Source organism: Propithecus coquereli, unplaced genomic scaffold, assembly GCF_000956105.1.
Source record: "Propithecus coquereli isolate 6110/MARCELLA unplaced genomic scaffold, Pcoq_1.0 Scaffold77, whole genome shotgun sequence".
Taxonomy (NCBI): Eukaryota; Metazoa; Chordata; class Mammalia; order Primates; family Indriidae; genus Propithecus; species Propithecus coquereli.
In genome coordinates this window covers 1,459,882-1,475,403 of record NW_012153840.1, presented here as the reverse complement: position 1 = coordinate 1,475,403, position 15,522 = coordinate 1,459,882, and the positions used below count along the sequence as shown (strand labels likewise).

Genomic DNA, 15,522 nt, shown 5'->3' with positions numbered 1-15,522 from the left:
GCCTGGCCCGTGGTGAGCGCTCGCTACACATCTGTCGTAGGAACGAAGGCACCGATACTTGGTGCCTGCCACGCAGGGGCCTCAGCGGCGAGCCAGGGCTGGCCAAGGGAAGCCACTGGAGCACCCGATAAATAAAAACGTCTTGGCCCTTTCTCTCAAGTCCCGCATGCCAGAGCCCCCCCACGTCAGAGGAGAGAGGAAGCCCAAGAGGGGAAAGGGGTGCACAGAGGGAAGCGCGGCCAGCCCTGGCTGGAAGGGAGAAGGTGATCACGGAACCGGATGCGAGATTAACGTTTTCCTCCACACTGGGTGGGATTTAGTTCGCAGGAGAGACTGGAGAGTTCTGGGATCTGCCCAAAGGTTGTAAACAGGTGGACCAGTCAGGGAGGCTGGAGAAAGCCCGGCTGGGGTGGGGGCTGGAGAACAGGAAGGCAGGTGACCCAGGTACGAGGGGGGATGAACAGCCGGGACAGCCCAGCATCCTGTGGGCCGAACTGCACTCATCTTCATCCCAAGTCCCCGCTGTGTGACCCTGAGCTAGTCCTGCCCCTCTCTGGGCTCCAGAGTCTCCATCTTGACAAAGGACATGTTCTCTACAAAGACCCCTCAAAGGCAGTGTTCAAATGCGGGGGGCAGGCCGGGAGCAGTGGCTCACGCCTGTAATCCTAGCACTCTGGGAGGCCGAGGCGGGCGGATTGTTTGAGGTCAGGAGTTCGAGAACAGCCTGAGCAAGAGCGAGACCCTGTCTCTACTAAAAAAAATAGAAATTAGCTGGACAACTAGAAATATATATATATAAAAAAATTAGCCGGGCATGGTGGCGCATGCCTGTAGTCCCAGCTACTCTGGAGGCTGAGGCAGTAGGATTGCTTGAGCCTAGGAGTTTGAGGTTGCTGTGAGCTAGGCTGATGCTATGGGCAACAGAGTGAGACTCTGTCTCAAAAAAAAAAAAAAAAATGCGAGGTGTGTACTTCAGTGAGTCATGCAAGCCATTTACTAGGTCTTATCTTTAAAAAATGAAATAGAAGACCAGGCACGGTGGCTCACGCCTGCAGTCCCAGCACTTTGGGAGGCCAAAGTGGGAGGATTGCTTGAGGCCAGGAGTTGGAGACCAGCCTGGGCAACATAGCAAGATCCTGTCTCTACAAAAAGTAAAAAGCAAATTAGCTGGGCGTGGTGGAGTGCACCTGTAGTCCCAGCTTCTCAGGAAGCTGAGGCAGGAGGATCACTTGAGCCCAGGAGTTTGAGGCTGCAATGAGCTATGATCCAGCCACTGCACTCCAGCCTGGGTGACAGAGTGAGACCCTGACAAGAAAGAAAAGGAAAGTAAGAGAGTAAGAGAGAGAGAGAGAGAGAGAGAGAATCGAATAGAATGGAAAATATCAGAGCCCGCTGCAGAGCCGGGTTAAGTACTGTTTCATGAAGCTTTGTTTAAACTATGCAGAAATCCATGTGTGTGCGGGCACACGCACAAATAGTAAGAATTTTCTGTGTGTGCACTGGGCTATGATGCAAAATACATTTATTCCCACGGATCCAGTCAAAAAAGTTTGAAAGTCGCCAATCTTGAGATTCTGGAAAAACTGCATGTCATGTGTCACCAAGGAGAGGGTGGCACTAGCCTCAGACTGCCCCTGGGAACTTTCAGAGGTGCTGGAATACTTCTAGGGCCCCTGTTGTCACCTGAAGCTGTTTTAAAAGTCTCCAGCCACAGATCAGGGAGTGAGGTTGACGGGGAGGAGGCTGGTGGTGAGGTCAGAGCCTGGAGAAGACATGACTTGAGCAAGGTCATTCATCGAGGGGGTGGTGGCCTTGGAGGACTCCTGCCTCCCATCTCAGTTGGGGTGCAGGTGCCTCGCCAAAGCCCCAAAGCTGCCTGCTCCCCCTGAGGACTCTGGCCCTGTGATGTCACCGCTGGTTGCCATGGAGACGTCAGGTAATGAACCAGCCCCGGGTGAAATTACAGGCTGTTCTTCGCCCAGCTGGGACCGGTGGCCACGTCACCACCAGCAACTGGAAAAACACAGAGTTTCACGTGGGGTGGGGGATGGGGGGCTGCCCGAGGGGACCACCAGCCCCTGCTCTCGTGGCTGCCTCCCTCTCCCACGGGAGCTGTCGGGGGCACCCCCTTTCTTTCCCAGTCCACACCCTGCCGTCCTGACCTCAAGGTCTGAGCCCCTTTCTCAGATCTGCTCCCTCCTCCACTTCCTCTGTCCACGGGAGTGACAGGCCTCTGGCTGCCATGGCAACCGGGAGAGGGCCATCTTGATCGTTCAAGGAGAGGGGTGTCATCCAGATGTCTCCTCCATCCCTCTGCCTTCAACCAGAGCTTCTCCTCTGTTTATCACGGATGTGTCCTGCCTTCCTATGCCAGCTCGTCAGTCTGCTTTAGAGCCTAATCACCAAGTTCCTCCTGATGTCTAACCCAAACCCCTCTTGCTGCAAAGCTCCCACACTAGTCTTCTGAGCTTGTTCCTTGGGTGAGTCTGCAGCACAACCCCTCAGGCTCCTCTTCCTTGCTTCAGCGTCATCCAGCTCCTTTAGCTGTTCTTTGGGGCTCCCTGTCCCAGCCCATTAGTCACTGTGCTTGCCATCTCCCCCTGGAGTGTCTCCCAGGGCTCCACAGCCCGGGAGGGCAGAGAGGCCCATGTTTAACCCTGCTCCTTCCCAGCAGCCAGAGGGAAAACCTCTCGGAACCACACAGTCGCCGAGCAGCACTCTGGGCCCAAAGCCCCCGTGCTGCGCCTCCCTGGCCGGCTACGGGCTTCTCCTCTCAGCTGCTCGGGGCACCTGCGGCCGGATGCACGATGCAGTCCCCCAGCCCACGACTGCCCTCGTGTGCACTGCCCAAGGCTCTGTCCTTGGCTCTGAAGAGAATGTAGTGTCCAGGGTGTTCTTCTCACAGGCCCTGTCCTGGGTTTACATCCCAGCCTCTTCCTGCCAGCTCTGGGCCGTGGGCTCACAGATTCTCATCTGCGACATAACACCCGTCCAGTAAGGGTCGTCGTGGGGATGAAGTGCTCCATAAGCCACTCCATGCCTCAGTCCTCAGTTTCTCTTTCTGGACAATGGGACGGATCTTGGTCAGCCACTCCTCTGGTCCTGTCCCCAGGGCTGGAGCTTGCCCTGGGGACTCTGCAGAGGGAGGCCATTGAGGACGAGCCCTTGGCCCCTCTACCTGGTGAGTCACAGCCATGGGAGCAGGCCACAGAGCTTGCCAGAGGCCAGGCCTCGAGTGGACTAAGTGTTCCCTGCTCCTAGGACATTTGTTTACAGGTCACCTGGGCCATGATGGTAGCTTCATCAGTGGCTTGGTGCAGCTCTGTGCTGCCCAAGGGGGTCCTTTTCCATCCCTAAGCAAGGACGGAGACAGACAGCAAGCTCCTCTCCAGACCTTCCACATACCCTAGCTCCTTTCCACTTCCTCTGTCATCTCTGGCCTCACCTCCTCCAGGCAGCCTTCCCAGATTGGTCTCTGCCATCTTAGGTGACTCCCTCGCCAGCGGCCCTAATAGGCAAGGTGTGGCCTGCAGTGATTGCTGCCACTGTTTACTTAACACCTACTATGTGTCAGGTATTGTCCTCGGCCTTTTCACCCATGATCCCTCACTCGACCCTCACAGCGACCCTGTGAAGTAGATACTATCATGCCCACTTTACAGATGGGGATACTGAGGCTCAGAGAGGCTAACTCACTTATGCAAGGTTCAAACCTAGGCCAGTGGGAAACTCCAAGTGTGTGCTCCAACCTCTAACCAGGGCCACTCTCCAGAGAGGGTCCTCAGGTCGTTTTTCCAAGTGTGTGTGTGTCCTGCCTGCCCCGCCACGCCACTCCCAGGGTACAGCCGTAGCTCTCTCATCAGACCGCGAGCTCCTCAACGGCAGGGTCCCGGCTGCCCTTTCCTCAGTCTCCCCAGTGCCCGAGTACGACTGCTCACCAGCAAGGCTAGGGCCACGGCAAGACAGGATTTGGGTACTGTGGGTACGGTGGGTGGCTCTGGTCAGCCCCTAGAGCTTGTGCCTTCTCCCAGACGCAGTCAGATGTCTGACCTTCTAGAAGAAGATCCCCCATCTCTAATTTCTGCTCTCACAGCCCCCCAGCGCCCAGTGCGTTGGAGACCCCCAGGGTGGGGCCAGGAGGCTGATGGGTTGGTCTGGGGAGAGAGCAGGGGGAGGGGGTAGGCAGAGCGGTCACAGCACTAAGGGCATGGGGGGGTGGCGCTGACACCCTGGGGACCCTGGACACCCTGGAGCTGGAGAGAAGGGGGCGCAGGTATTGACTTCCTATTTGCTCCACGCAGACCATTGCTGCTGGTGGCGGCAGAGCCCCAGGCCCCAACCAAACATGAACCATGTGAGTTATTCCAGAAGGTTTTTTTTTGTTGTTTTTTTTTTTTTTGAGACAGAGTCTCACTGTGTTGCCCGGGCTAGAGTGAGTGCCGTGGTGTCAGCCTAGCTCACAGCAACCTCAAACTCCTGGGCTCAAGCGATCCTCCTGCCTCAGCCTCCCGAGTAGCTGGGACTACAGGCATGCGCCACCATGCCCGGCTAATTTTTTCTATATATTTTTAGTTGTCCGATTAATTTCTTTCTATTTTTAGTAGAGACGGGGTCTCGCTCTTGCTCAGGCTGGTCTCGAACTCCTGAGCTCAAACAATCCGCCCGCCTCGGCCTCCCAGAGTGCTAGGATTACAGGCGTGAGCCACCGTGCCAGGCCTCCAGAAGGTTTTTTTAAAGCATTGGCCATGCACTTAGTGCCTCTATGTGGGGACATGAGGACGCAGAGGACAATGGGGTCACACGGACCTGGATTCGTGTCCTGCCTCTCCATGCCTGGCTGTGTGGCCTGGGGTAAGACCCTCCCGTCTCTGAGCCCCACGTCCCCCCTCCCGGGGTTGAACAAGAACTAACTAGGTCAGGGGAGCAAAGGCTCGGCCTGGCTCGGGATAAGCGCTCAAAACAAAAGGTGGCTTAAAAATAGATAATGAACACAAAATAGCTCCTGGAAACAGCGTTTGTTGCCTTAATTTGGTCCCGGTCACTTTCCCGATGTCCTCTGCACCTCAAGTGCGCGCCACCCGCTCCTTTTGCCCCACGTAGCACAGGGCTTGAAGCCTCTGCGGCTCCCCTTTCCCAGCTGGAAGGTCTGCATTGGCTGTCGGCAGACAGTAAAAATTAAAAATGAGAGTAACGGCTGATCCTTTACGCACACTCGCTACGTGTCAGGTACTCGTCTGAGTGTTTTACATAAACCCAGCCACTTAATCCCCCCCAGAAACCCTATGACATTGCTACTGTTATGATTCCCATTTGAGCGATGAGAACCGAGGCACACGCACACCAGGTTCCGTAACTCGCGGAGGTCCCAGAGCTAGTGAGTGGCGGAGTGGGGAGGCTGGGATGGGCTGGCTCTCCCAGGTGTGGCTTGAGTCTGGGGTTAGGGTTTGTCGGGGTGGCCCCAGCTGGGTGCAGGCTCCAGGCTCAGTGTGAGGCTCACAATCCCTGGCCTCAGTTTCAGGCTGCGTATCTGGCCCGGGGACGCACTTGGCACGTGGGGGCTATCGTTAGCGATTGCTGCAGGTGTGGGGACCAGGTGCAGCTCCAGGCGGGTAGGACGAGTGCAGGCAACAGGGCCGACGGCTGGCTGTGCGCTGAGACTAAGGACCCAGGCTCTGGAGTCCGTGTGCCAGAGTTTAATCTTGGCTTTGCAATTTCCTAAACTATGTGGCCCTGGGCAAGCCACTCGACTGCCCCGTGCCTCGGTTTCCCCATTTATAAAGTGAGTACTATGTTAGCATACATCCGAAAATTAGATTTTTGTGCCTAAAACTTTCAGACTAGTACCTGGTAAGCTGTGAGCACTCAGAGAGTGAGTACTAGTGACAAGTAGAGGGTGGGTGGGTGGTTCTGTGGTTCGGCCACCCAGAGTTTCTGGGACGATGGGTGTCCTCTGCCCGTGTGGTTCCCCACACCTCCTTTTACCTATATCCTTTTACCTATATACCTCCTTTTACCTATTTCCCGGGTGTGTGTTGAGACTCTCAATGGCCCCATCCGCTCAGGAGGGGGACAAGGCTGGGTCACACAACTAGATCTGGGGCGGGCACTCAGGAAGCCCAGGCTGCAGAAGGAAGGGTAGAGAGAATGTGTCTTGGCTGGTGTGACCTCAGACAGCCCTGGCAGAGGGTGCTGTGGAGGCAGCACCAGGTTCGGGGTCGGAGGACCTGGGCCTCAGTCTCACAGGGTGACTTTAGTAAGCGTGTCTTCCTCTCAGGCCTGTCCTGTGCTCAGTGGGTCCTCAGGTCACAGGCCAGTCCGTCTGGGGCTGGGTCCCCACAGTGCCCAGCAGGGGATGGCCAAGTGATAAGGAAGAGACACAGTGACTGAGGAAACATCCAGATCCCCACCCAGCAGGTATCATGTTAACATCAGCTCAATGAATGGATGAGTAAATGAACCTCACACAGCCGGACCCTCCGCCTTCCCCTCCCCCACCCACGATCCCGCTCCTGACACCTTCCAGAGACATCCTGAGCCACCTACCTGAATGGCCCACGTGAACTGGTGAACAGAGCCCTTTAGAGTCCGAGGATGGGGGGAGGGGTGTTATGCTCCTTCCTCAACGCCCCCCATGGCAAGGTCCCCTCTGGGGCCTGCCCAGCTCCTCCCAAGGCCGGTTCACACCTGAGTAAGCTACTGGGGGTGATGGATGTGGTGGTCCCCCAAGACTCTGTGGTTGGGGTCAGTGGGTTTGGCCTCAGTCTGCAGAGCCTGAGCCAAGGCCAGAGTCACCCCCACTTCCAGCATTGCCCCCTGTCCCACTGCGGGGTGAAGAGACCAATTGGGAGAACAGCCCAGGCTGACCTCTTGGCTAAGATGTTGCTCAGCAGCCTGTTGGGAAGCTGGTGGCGGGAGGGCTCCCAAGACCAACCTGCCCATCCCCCAGCCCAGGTGCCCCGCTCTGCATACCCTGAGTAGGACAGAAGAGGCCCAAGCCTACCCCAGGCCCCCAGGCAGGGCCAGGTCCCTTCAGCTCCCAGGGACCACCTTAGGGAGAGCGAAGGGTGCCAGGTCAGAGACAGAGAAAGGCCCAGGGGTAACTAGGAGCATCAGCTGTCCTCTGTCCCTTCCTGTCCCCTGACCAGGGATGGAGGTGGGATGAGGAGTTAGGGATAAAGGTGGGGGAAGGGGAACCTTCTTTATAACCTGTTCACCACCATTAACCGGCGGGCAAGGGGCGGGAAGGAGCTGCGGGGAGGGCGGTAAGCCAGCAGGTCTGTGTCTTGTGGGGGGTGTGGGGGGGTCTACTGGCACTCCAGGTGCCCCCGCCCCAAGTCCCTCCAGGGAAGCCAGGAAGAACCAGAGCCTCCCCCGCCCCCAGGCACACGGCAGGGGGCGTGTGGCTGGCTGGAAGGAAGCAAGCATGGCACGGGGACCCTGCTGCGTGCCGCTTGCCCGGGTGGGAGGCCGGGCGGGGATGCGGTGACCTCCACACGCTCCCTCTCTGCGCTGCACCCCCATCCGGCACCATCCCTGTCCCCCTCTGGGCACCCTGTCCCTTGGGGGTGCGGCTGGTCCGTGAAGGGCGGGTCGCCACTCTCACCCCCCAGTTCCCCTGGAACGGCGAGGGGACAGGTCGCGCGCGGGTCTCGGGAGCCCGACCCCACCCGCCCGCGGCCCCCTCACCTCGTGACACGCAGGAGCCCATCACGGGGCCGCTGGGCCGCGCCGCTGCGCCTGGGGTGCGTCGGGCCGCCGGGCGCTCATGTCTCCGCGGGCCGGGGCTGCGGGCGGCGGGCGCGGGGAAGGGGCGTGGGCGCGCTCGGCTCGGCTGGCTCGGCCTCCGCTCCCGCCGGGTCGTCCCAGCCGCCGCTGCCGCGCTCCCCGCTCGCCTAGCGCCGCCGCCTCCCGCGCCGCGCCCGCTGCTGCCAGGGGCGGGCGACTCCGCGGGGCGGGCGGGGCCGGGAGCGCGGCGCGGGAGGCGGGGGTGCACCTGTTGCCAAGGCCGGGGGCGGGGCGGCAGGGCGCCCAGTGGGTGACCTGGCTGAAGGTCAGGGAAGGGGCGGAGGGGGCGGGGAGGTTCTGGCATTTGGGGCACAGCGTAAACAACATTGACTTAACAGCCCCGCACAACCAGCACTGGGCTGTGCCCAATTAGGATAATTCCATTAGGCCCATTTTGCAGAGGAAGAAACTGAGGCTGCAGAAGTCAGAGGCCTTTCTGGCGAGCCTTTAGCTGTGGACATCAATGACTTTGACTGTCACGCCTTGTTTGGAGGACACTGGCCCAGGGGTAGGGGTGCAGAGGGTGGGGATAGTACATCCCCTCATTGCTGCAGTGGCTGTAGGGAGGGGCAAGGCTGCCTCTCAGGGCTTGTCTAGGGCACAGTAATATGAGGCACGGGTCCTTTTCCCAAGCTGGACGGCCCCTCCGATCACGCACACTCACACGCTCACACTTGCACACATGCCCACACGCTGAGTCACACACATCTATACACACGTGCCTCTACACACACCGCAATTCCCAGGACGGTAACTAGAGGTCCCTTAGCGAACCTTCTGGTGCACGTAGCACTCAGCTCCGAGGCACTCACTGTCACAGACTGCATCTTGCTCTATCCCCACATGTCCCTGTGCATCGTGGTTTACCAGTAACGGCTCAGCAGGGTTTGGAAGGGTTTGAGGCAGGGACCTGGGGTGGAGCTGGAGGCCTCTGGCAGGACAGGATTTGGGCCTGGGGGGATATAGGGTAGTTGGGCGGTGGGGTGTCCTCTTTTTCTTTCTCTAAGCCAGGTGTCCTCTGCTGAGTCGCGTCCTGGTGGAGCGTGGTTCTGTGCCTGGCCTTGGTGTCAGCAGACCTGGGTGTGAGTGAGGACTTAGCTCACACAAGCTGTGTGACCTTGGCCAAGTTGCTTCACCTCCCTGAGCCACAGTTTTCTCATCCATTACGTGAGGATAAAAATCTCACCCCATGGGATTGCTGTGAGGGCTAATGAAATAATATATGCAAAATGACCAGCACATAGTAGGTACTTAGCTTAAGGCTAAAGACAAATATTAATAATAGTGACAGCGAACACAAATATGACGTATCGTCACCTCTGCACAGCTCCCCTGCCCTGAGAACCTCCATTCAGCGGGTATCTGTGAAGGGCCTGCCATGTGCAGTGTGAACAGGACAGATGTGCCGGTCCCCAGGCCAGTGCTGTATGCAGTCACAGCTGTGATGAGCTTCCCTTACTCTGCCCTGCAAGTCTGGCCTCAGAGAGGGTGGCTCTGAAGGGACAGCCTGTGATCACCGTGGACACCCGGTGCCTTGCCCAGTGCCAGGTGTGTGCCTGCCCTGGTGTGGAGAGGGAAAGACAGGTCTGCCTGTGGCCAGGCTCTGGGGTCCCGTCCTGTGTGGCCCAGGCTCGAGGAAGCAGAGGTGTCCTTGCTCTTCTTCCTGGCGTGGAGTGACTAGATCTGGCGCGGAAGGAGGCTCTGACTCACCGTGACGCAGGACGCTCCGTCACTACTGCTGATGTTCCCAGCTGCAAGCCTGGCGGCTCTGGCAGCAGAGGGGCCAGAGAGGGGGACCCCTACAGAGAGGACAGGGTTGTTCACAGGGGAGAGGATGCCTGGGGACCCCGTTGCGCCCCCTTCAGCCTAAGCCAGCGACAGGAGGATGAGGCTGGCCAGTGACCCACCCAGGGTCCCTTGCTGACCAACTCAGACATATGGCTGGGCTGGGCTGGGCTGGTTCCAGCTGTCCCGGCCTCTGGCGTTCATGCCGGTCAGTTCCACACTGACTCAATCCTCTCATTGTACTGACTGGTGCTCAGAGAGGGGCCCGGCCTTGCCCAAGGTCACATGGCAAATTGATGGCAGCGTGGGGACTAGAACCCCAGTCTCCTGCCTGTCAGCCCAGCCCTGGCACCAGCCCGGCCCGGGTCACGCAGGGGTGGCAGCTCCCCTTGCTCGCGCACGTTCACCTTCCCAGTCCTTGGAATTCTGCTGAAGCGGACAGTGTCCAGACAGCTCCAAGATGTGTGGTTGTCCTCCCCCGGGGCAGGCTGTCCTTTCCCAGCTCACCCCATCTGCCCTGTGACCTTCCCCTGCCCGCCCCAGTGCCCTCCTTGCTGTGCCCGCTCGTGGGGGAGAGGGGACCGGAGCCTACCGTGGGTGAGGGGCCGGGGAGAGAGGGTCCAGGCGTGCCCTTCACATCTCGCATCCCCTTCTCCCATCATGATTTTGGGGATCCAGGCAGCGCCCCCACTCCTGCGGCCTTACTCCTGTTCATCAACAGACGTTCGCCAGCCCTGAGTGCCCGGCCCCGGTGTGGGCACTGGAGCGTGGAGATGCTGCAGGGTTTGACCAGAGTGAGATTAATCAACAGGAGCCATTACAGCAATGAATCAGATCTGTCGCTGCCCGGGCACTCCTTGGGCATGGGGCGGGGACGCTGCCAGAGCCACGTGCATAAATAACTCGGGGTCAGGGGATCAGTGCTGCAGCCCCATGAGAGCCAAGTGAGAGGACAGTCACTTCTGCAATGGGCCATGGGGATGGCTTCCAGGCAACAGTGACCCTGGAAGCGGAGTTTGAAGGTTGAGTGGGCTGTCGGCGGTGGGCGGGGGCCTTGGTGTGCGTGAAGGTTTGAAGGTGGGGACGCTTGGGGCCCGCAGGGAACTGGCGTATACGACGTCCGGGGGACCAGTGGGAGAGGGCGAGGGTGGGCGGAGGGTGCCCCTCCCCAGGCCTCGGACATCTCTGGAAGGGCAGAGCTTGTTCAGCAGAAAAGAACAGAGCTGGGAGCCAGATGAATCCGGATCTGAATCCCACACCCAGAACGATACGTAGAAGATGTTCAATCAGTATTGGTCGAATGAATGCAAGAAAGCGAGACTCGTCCAAAGTCCCACGTCAGGACCGATTAGACCTTCCATTCATCCAGCACACACCCACTGAGCCCCTCCTGTGCGCCACGCACTGTCGGGCGCTGAGCTGACAGCGTCAGTGAGCAGGGACCTGGTCATTGGAGTCTACGGTCTGGTGGCGGAGGCAGGTGTCAACCCAGTAGTAACCCAGGTACATTTAGAACCTCGTCCCTGGGAGCGCTAGGAAAGAGCCCTTGAGAGTGGAAAAGGGACTCGATCTGGTCTCGGGCATGGCAGGCACAGCCAGGGGAGGGGACAGTGAAGGGACAGCACCCACTGCTGATGGATGAGTGGGCCGTGGCTAGGCAGAGAGAGGGAGAGGGAACAGTGCGGGCCACGGCCGAGGTCTGGAAGTGAGACGAAGGGTCAGGGCCGGGTCCCAGGAGGAAGAGAGGGCCACAGCGGGGAGAGAGGAGGCAGGAGTCAGCTCCCGCAGGGCCTCACAATGGGACCTGGTCTTTGTCCAAAGAGCACTAGGAAGACCTGTCTTCTGTTTCCTTATCTGTAAACCAAACCCCCTCCCATTCATTCTCCAGGGGGCGGAGGCCTGGGCATTTCTCCTTAGAGTTCCCTGGAGGGGAACTCTAAGGAGAAGGGGAACTTCTCTGGAGGCCCAGCCCTGCCTGGGGCTTCCAGCGCCTGGGGACAGGGCCTGACAAAAAGGCCGCAGGCCGACCTCAGGCTCAGGATTGGGGGCGTCCAGCTAGTGTTAGGAGTCAGGTTGTCTCAGTGCCTCACCCCCAGGCAACCCGCTAGATGAGACAGGATAGGGAGAGAGAGAGAGAAGGGCGAGCCCTCGGGGGGCTCCAGGTCTAATGGAGGAGACACAGCCACTGTGCTGGGCGCTGGGGGAGCTTGCAGCCTGCTGAGTGAAGAGGTACACTCGATTCAGCTGTAAGATGCCTGGCCCAGGCCCGGTCCCCATGACAGGATCCCCTCCTCAGAGGGGCTGGGCTGACAGGTAGGAGGCCTTGGTTCTAGTCTCCACTCTGCTATCAGTTTGCTGTGTGACCTTGGCAAGCCCCTGCCCCTCTCTGAGCACCCATCTGTACGAGAGGATTGAGTCAGTGTGGAATTGACAGGCATGAATGTCGGGGACCGAGGTAGCCAGAACCGCCCCAGAGGGCTGGTACCCTGACTCCTGGGTCCAGGGTCTCTGCAGGCAGGAGGACGCCCCTGCAGGCCAGGGCAGAGGCAGAGAAAGGCTCGCCTAAGTTGACGTTTCTGCGCTGTGGGTGTGATGCAGCAGCTGGCCAGCAGGAGGCAGCCTGAGACAGCGTTTTTCTTTCCTGTGTTCTTTTTTTTCTTTTCTGTCCTTTGGCCAAGTGACCCAGAAAGCACTACACCAGAGACTCAGACCCAGCCATGGCTCACAGTGTGCTTTCCATGCCCTGCACAAAGGTGCCCAGCCGAGGGCAAGGGGACTGAAACCCTGCCCATATTCTGGTCACCAAGTCCTGAGCTCTACCATGGGGCTGTGTCTGCCCCAGGACAGGGCCTTTCTTAGCACAAAGGTGTCATCTCTAAGCCGTGCACCACAAGGCTGCCTCTACCCAGAGGGGAGGCCTTTTTAAAATCTACACAAAGTCCTGTGTAGGCTCCCTATACTCCTGAAGTCAGACATCAACTTGTCCTCACCCCCATTGTACAGATGTGGAGACTGAGACCCAGAAACGGAACCCACAGCCAGCAGGACTCCCTGCTCTGATCTGGAGGTTTCAGGTGCTAGGTGCCCCTTCTGGTGTCCTGGCCCTGCCTGGGGGTCCCCAGGGCTTGGGGCCTTTCTAGGGGCCTGAGAAAGTCATAGGCTGACCTTGGAATGTGCCCACTCTCAGTGCCAGGCTCAAGATTGGAGGCTGCCAGCTGGAGTTGGATGTCAGGTCAGTGTCCTGCCCGGCAACCAGTCAGATTAGGTGGGATGGGGAGACGGAGGGCAAGCTCCCAGTCTGATGGGGGAGACAGAGAGCAAGCTCCCAGTCTGATGGGGGAGACACAGCCACTTTGCCAGGCCCTGACCTGAGCACTGAGGATGCTGGAATGAGACCAGCTCCTGCCCTGGGGAGGCTTCCAGCCTGGTGAGTAAACAGGTGCTGAGGAGTCCTCAGCACTAGGACAGAGGCCCTCAGCTCCTGCAGAGACAGGTATCCTTCTGGTCATTGTGAGGACCCAGCCCCAGCCTGGAGAGCCCTGCTGACCCAGGCAGGGCCACTGGTGGGAGTCTGGGGGGCAGTTTCAGGTGTTTGGGTTAATAACAGTACGAACCATAATCATGGCAGCTGAGGCCTTTCTGTGTGCCAGGTGCTGAGCGGAGACCCTTACTCCTCCTGTCGTGTTTAACCCTCCCAGTAATCCTAGGAGGGGGCTCTGAGCTATGGCCATGCAGGGACAGCCCTTAGACTCCCAGCATTCCCCTCTATCTTGACCTCTGGGGTGATTCCGAGCCTGGTAACTCCTGGGGCCTCAGGACAGGCAGTGTCCCCTCCATTCCTGCCTCTGGATGTTTGCACAAGCTGTGCACCCCCCAACCCCGATCAGTCCACACCACATATGACCTTGCAGCCCTACCCACAGGAGTCTTGCCTGTTTCACTCTCTCATTCCTCAAATATTGATTGAAGCAGTGCCTACAGTGTGCTGTCTGCCCACATAATGGGACACAGCTCAGAGCAAACAGATGTGGTCCAGCTGTCTTGAGAATTACAGCAGGTGTCAGCAAACTATAGCCCATGGGCCAAACATGGCCCCTCAGTTTGTTTTTGTAAATAAAGTTTTATTGAAACACCCATGCTCATTTGTTTACTTGTTGGCTTTGGCTGCTCTGCCACCCCACGACGGAGTGGTATAGTTGTGACAGAGATGGTACAGCTCTCAGAGCTGAAAATATTTCCCCTCTGGCCCTGTGCAGAAAAAGTTTGCAGATGTCTAGAGTCTGGCAGAGGAGACAGACATTGACAAGTCACTGGAATAAATATAGAAGTTGACAAAGCATGAGAAGTGCCAGGAGGGGCTCGACAGGGGCAGGAATCGAGACTTAGGGTCAGACTGGTTGACCATTCCTTCCCATTTCTGATCCCCTGACAGGATGTGGGCGGCATGCATCATGCTGGTCCCTCAGAGGGTCAAGCCCTGGCCTGGCGTCTCCTGCTGGGTGGTGTTTATGCCGGGTGGGGCTGAGGGTCCTGCTGGAATCTGCAGTGTGGGCCAAGGCTCTCATTTTCCCATCATCACCTTACCTGGCTTTACCTGGTCCCACCTGGCCTCACCTGGCCTCACCTGGCCTCACAGCCTTCACAGGCCATGAGTGCATCCCCACCCGCCACCTCCTGGGAGGTAGGCAGGGGTGGGAAGTGCACATGGGACAACGGGGACCCGGTATGTTTGATGACTTGGCTGAGGCCTTGCTCCGTGTCTCTGCAGGCAGAGATCTCGCTGTCGTGGGAAAGCCCTGGATGGTATTTAGGACACCGGAGTTCTAGCCCAGGGCTCATCTGGGCAAGTCGGTTCCCCTCTGGGCCTCCCTGTGTTTGTTCATCTGTAACCGAGAGGGCTGGATAAATGGATCTTTTAGTTCTTTTCTGCATCTGCCAGCAGCACGCCGGGGCTCGCCCCATCCTTCTCCAGGCCTTGGTTTGCCTCTGTAAAATGGGGAGATGAATGCTGGGCCCTCCCACACTCCTGGGGCTGGTCCCGGGCCAGGGAGATCACAGATGGGAAAGTGCTTTGAGCTCGGTGGAAGAAAGCAGCGCTATAAACCCAGGGGGTTATTAAGTGATGCCGGATCAAGCCTGGGCTGATGACGGGGAGGCCCCGGGGCAGTGCTGGGCCTGACCAGCAGAGGGCACTGTGGGGAAGCTGGGGCCAGCTCCTGGGCTTGAGTCCACTTTGCTCCTCTGAGAGGCCCTACTGTGTGCAACACCTGCAGTGCTGGGCGTGCGGACATCGCATGCATGAGTGGGCCCCAAGACAAGGGGCTGGGGACAGAGAGTCCGCAGGCCTTAGGGCGGAGTGAGATGGGAGTTCCGGTGAGGACCAGCCAGGGACGGGACCCCCTTGCCCTGGGAGCCCACAGGAAATCGGGAGAGATGCCCAGGTCAGAGGTCCAGGCTGGGGAGCCAGAGGTGTAACGTGGAGAAGTCAAGTGCGTGGGCTCCGGGGCCAGGCTGCCTGGGTGTGACTGCTGCCTCTGCTGCCTGTGGTCAAGTCACTGCACCGCCCTGGGCCTCAGGTTCCTCACCTGCAAATGAGAATAATGACAGTACCCACCTCACTGAGCCACTGTGAGGATTGAGTTAGCCGATCTTGGTGACGCGTCTCAGAACAGAGCTGGGCCCACACGAACTCCCGAAGTGTCATCGTTACGGCCGATGTCAAGGCTTTGCATGTTGGAGCTGAAGCCACCAGGGGTTTGTGTCCGGCCTGGGAGACCGATGAGGACAAGGCTGAGGTGGGGCTGCCTGCAGAAGAGAGATATTTGGGGGAGCAAGGCTTGGGTGGCAGGAGGGAGGAGAGGGGCGCCGGCACTCAGCGCTACCCCACACCAAGCTCCTGCTGTGTCGTCCCACCCTCCCGACCCCCTTGGCCGCCAACCCCACTCCTCCGCT

The 15,522-nt window shown here is 58.8% G+C and overlaps 1 protein-coding gene across 1 annotated transcript in view; it reads right to left on the bottom strand.

Moving 5' to 3' along the window:
* FAM131C (family with sequence similarity 131, member C) overlaps nt 1-7,892 on the bottom strand; it is a 21,826-nt gene extending 13,934 nt beyond the window's left edge. Inside the window, exon 1 of the mRNA XM_012662667.1 lies at nt 7,687-7,892. Within this exon, the coding sequence (XP_012518121.1) occupies nt 7,687-7,708 (22 nt within the window). The 5' untranslated portion in view covers nt 7,709-7,892. The remainder of the gene's footprint in view (nt 1-7,686) is intronic.
* Between the last annotated feature and the right edge of the window lie 7,630 nt (nt 7,893-15,522).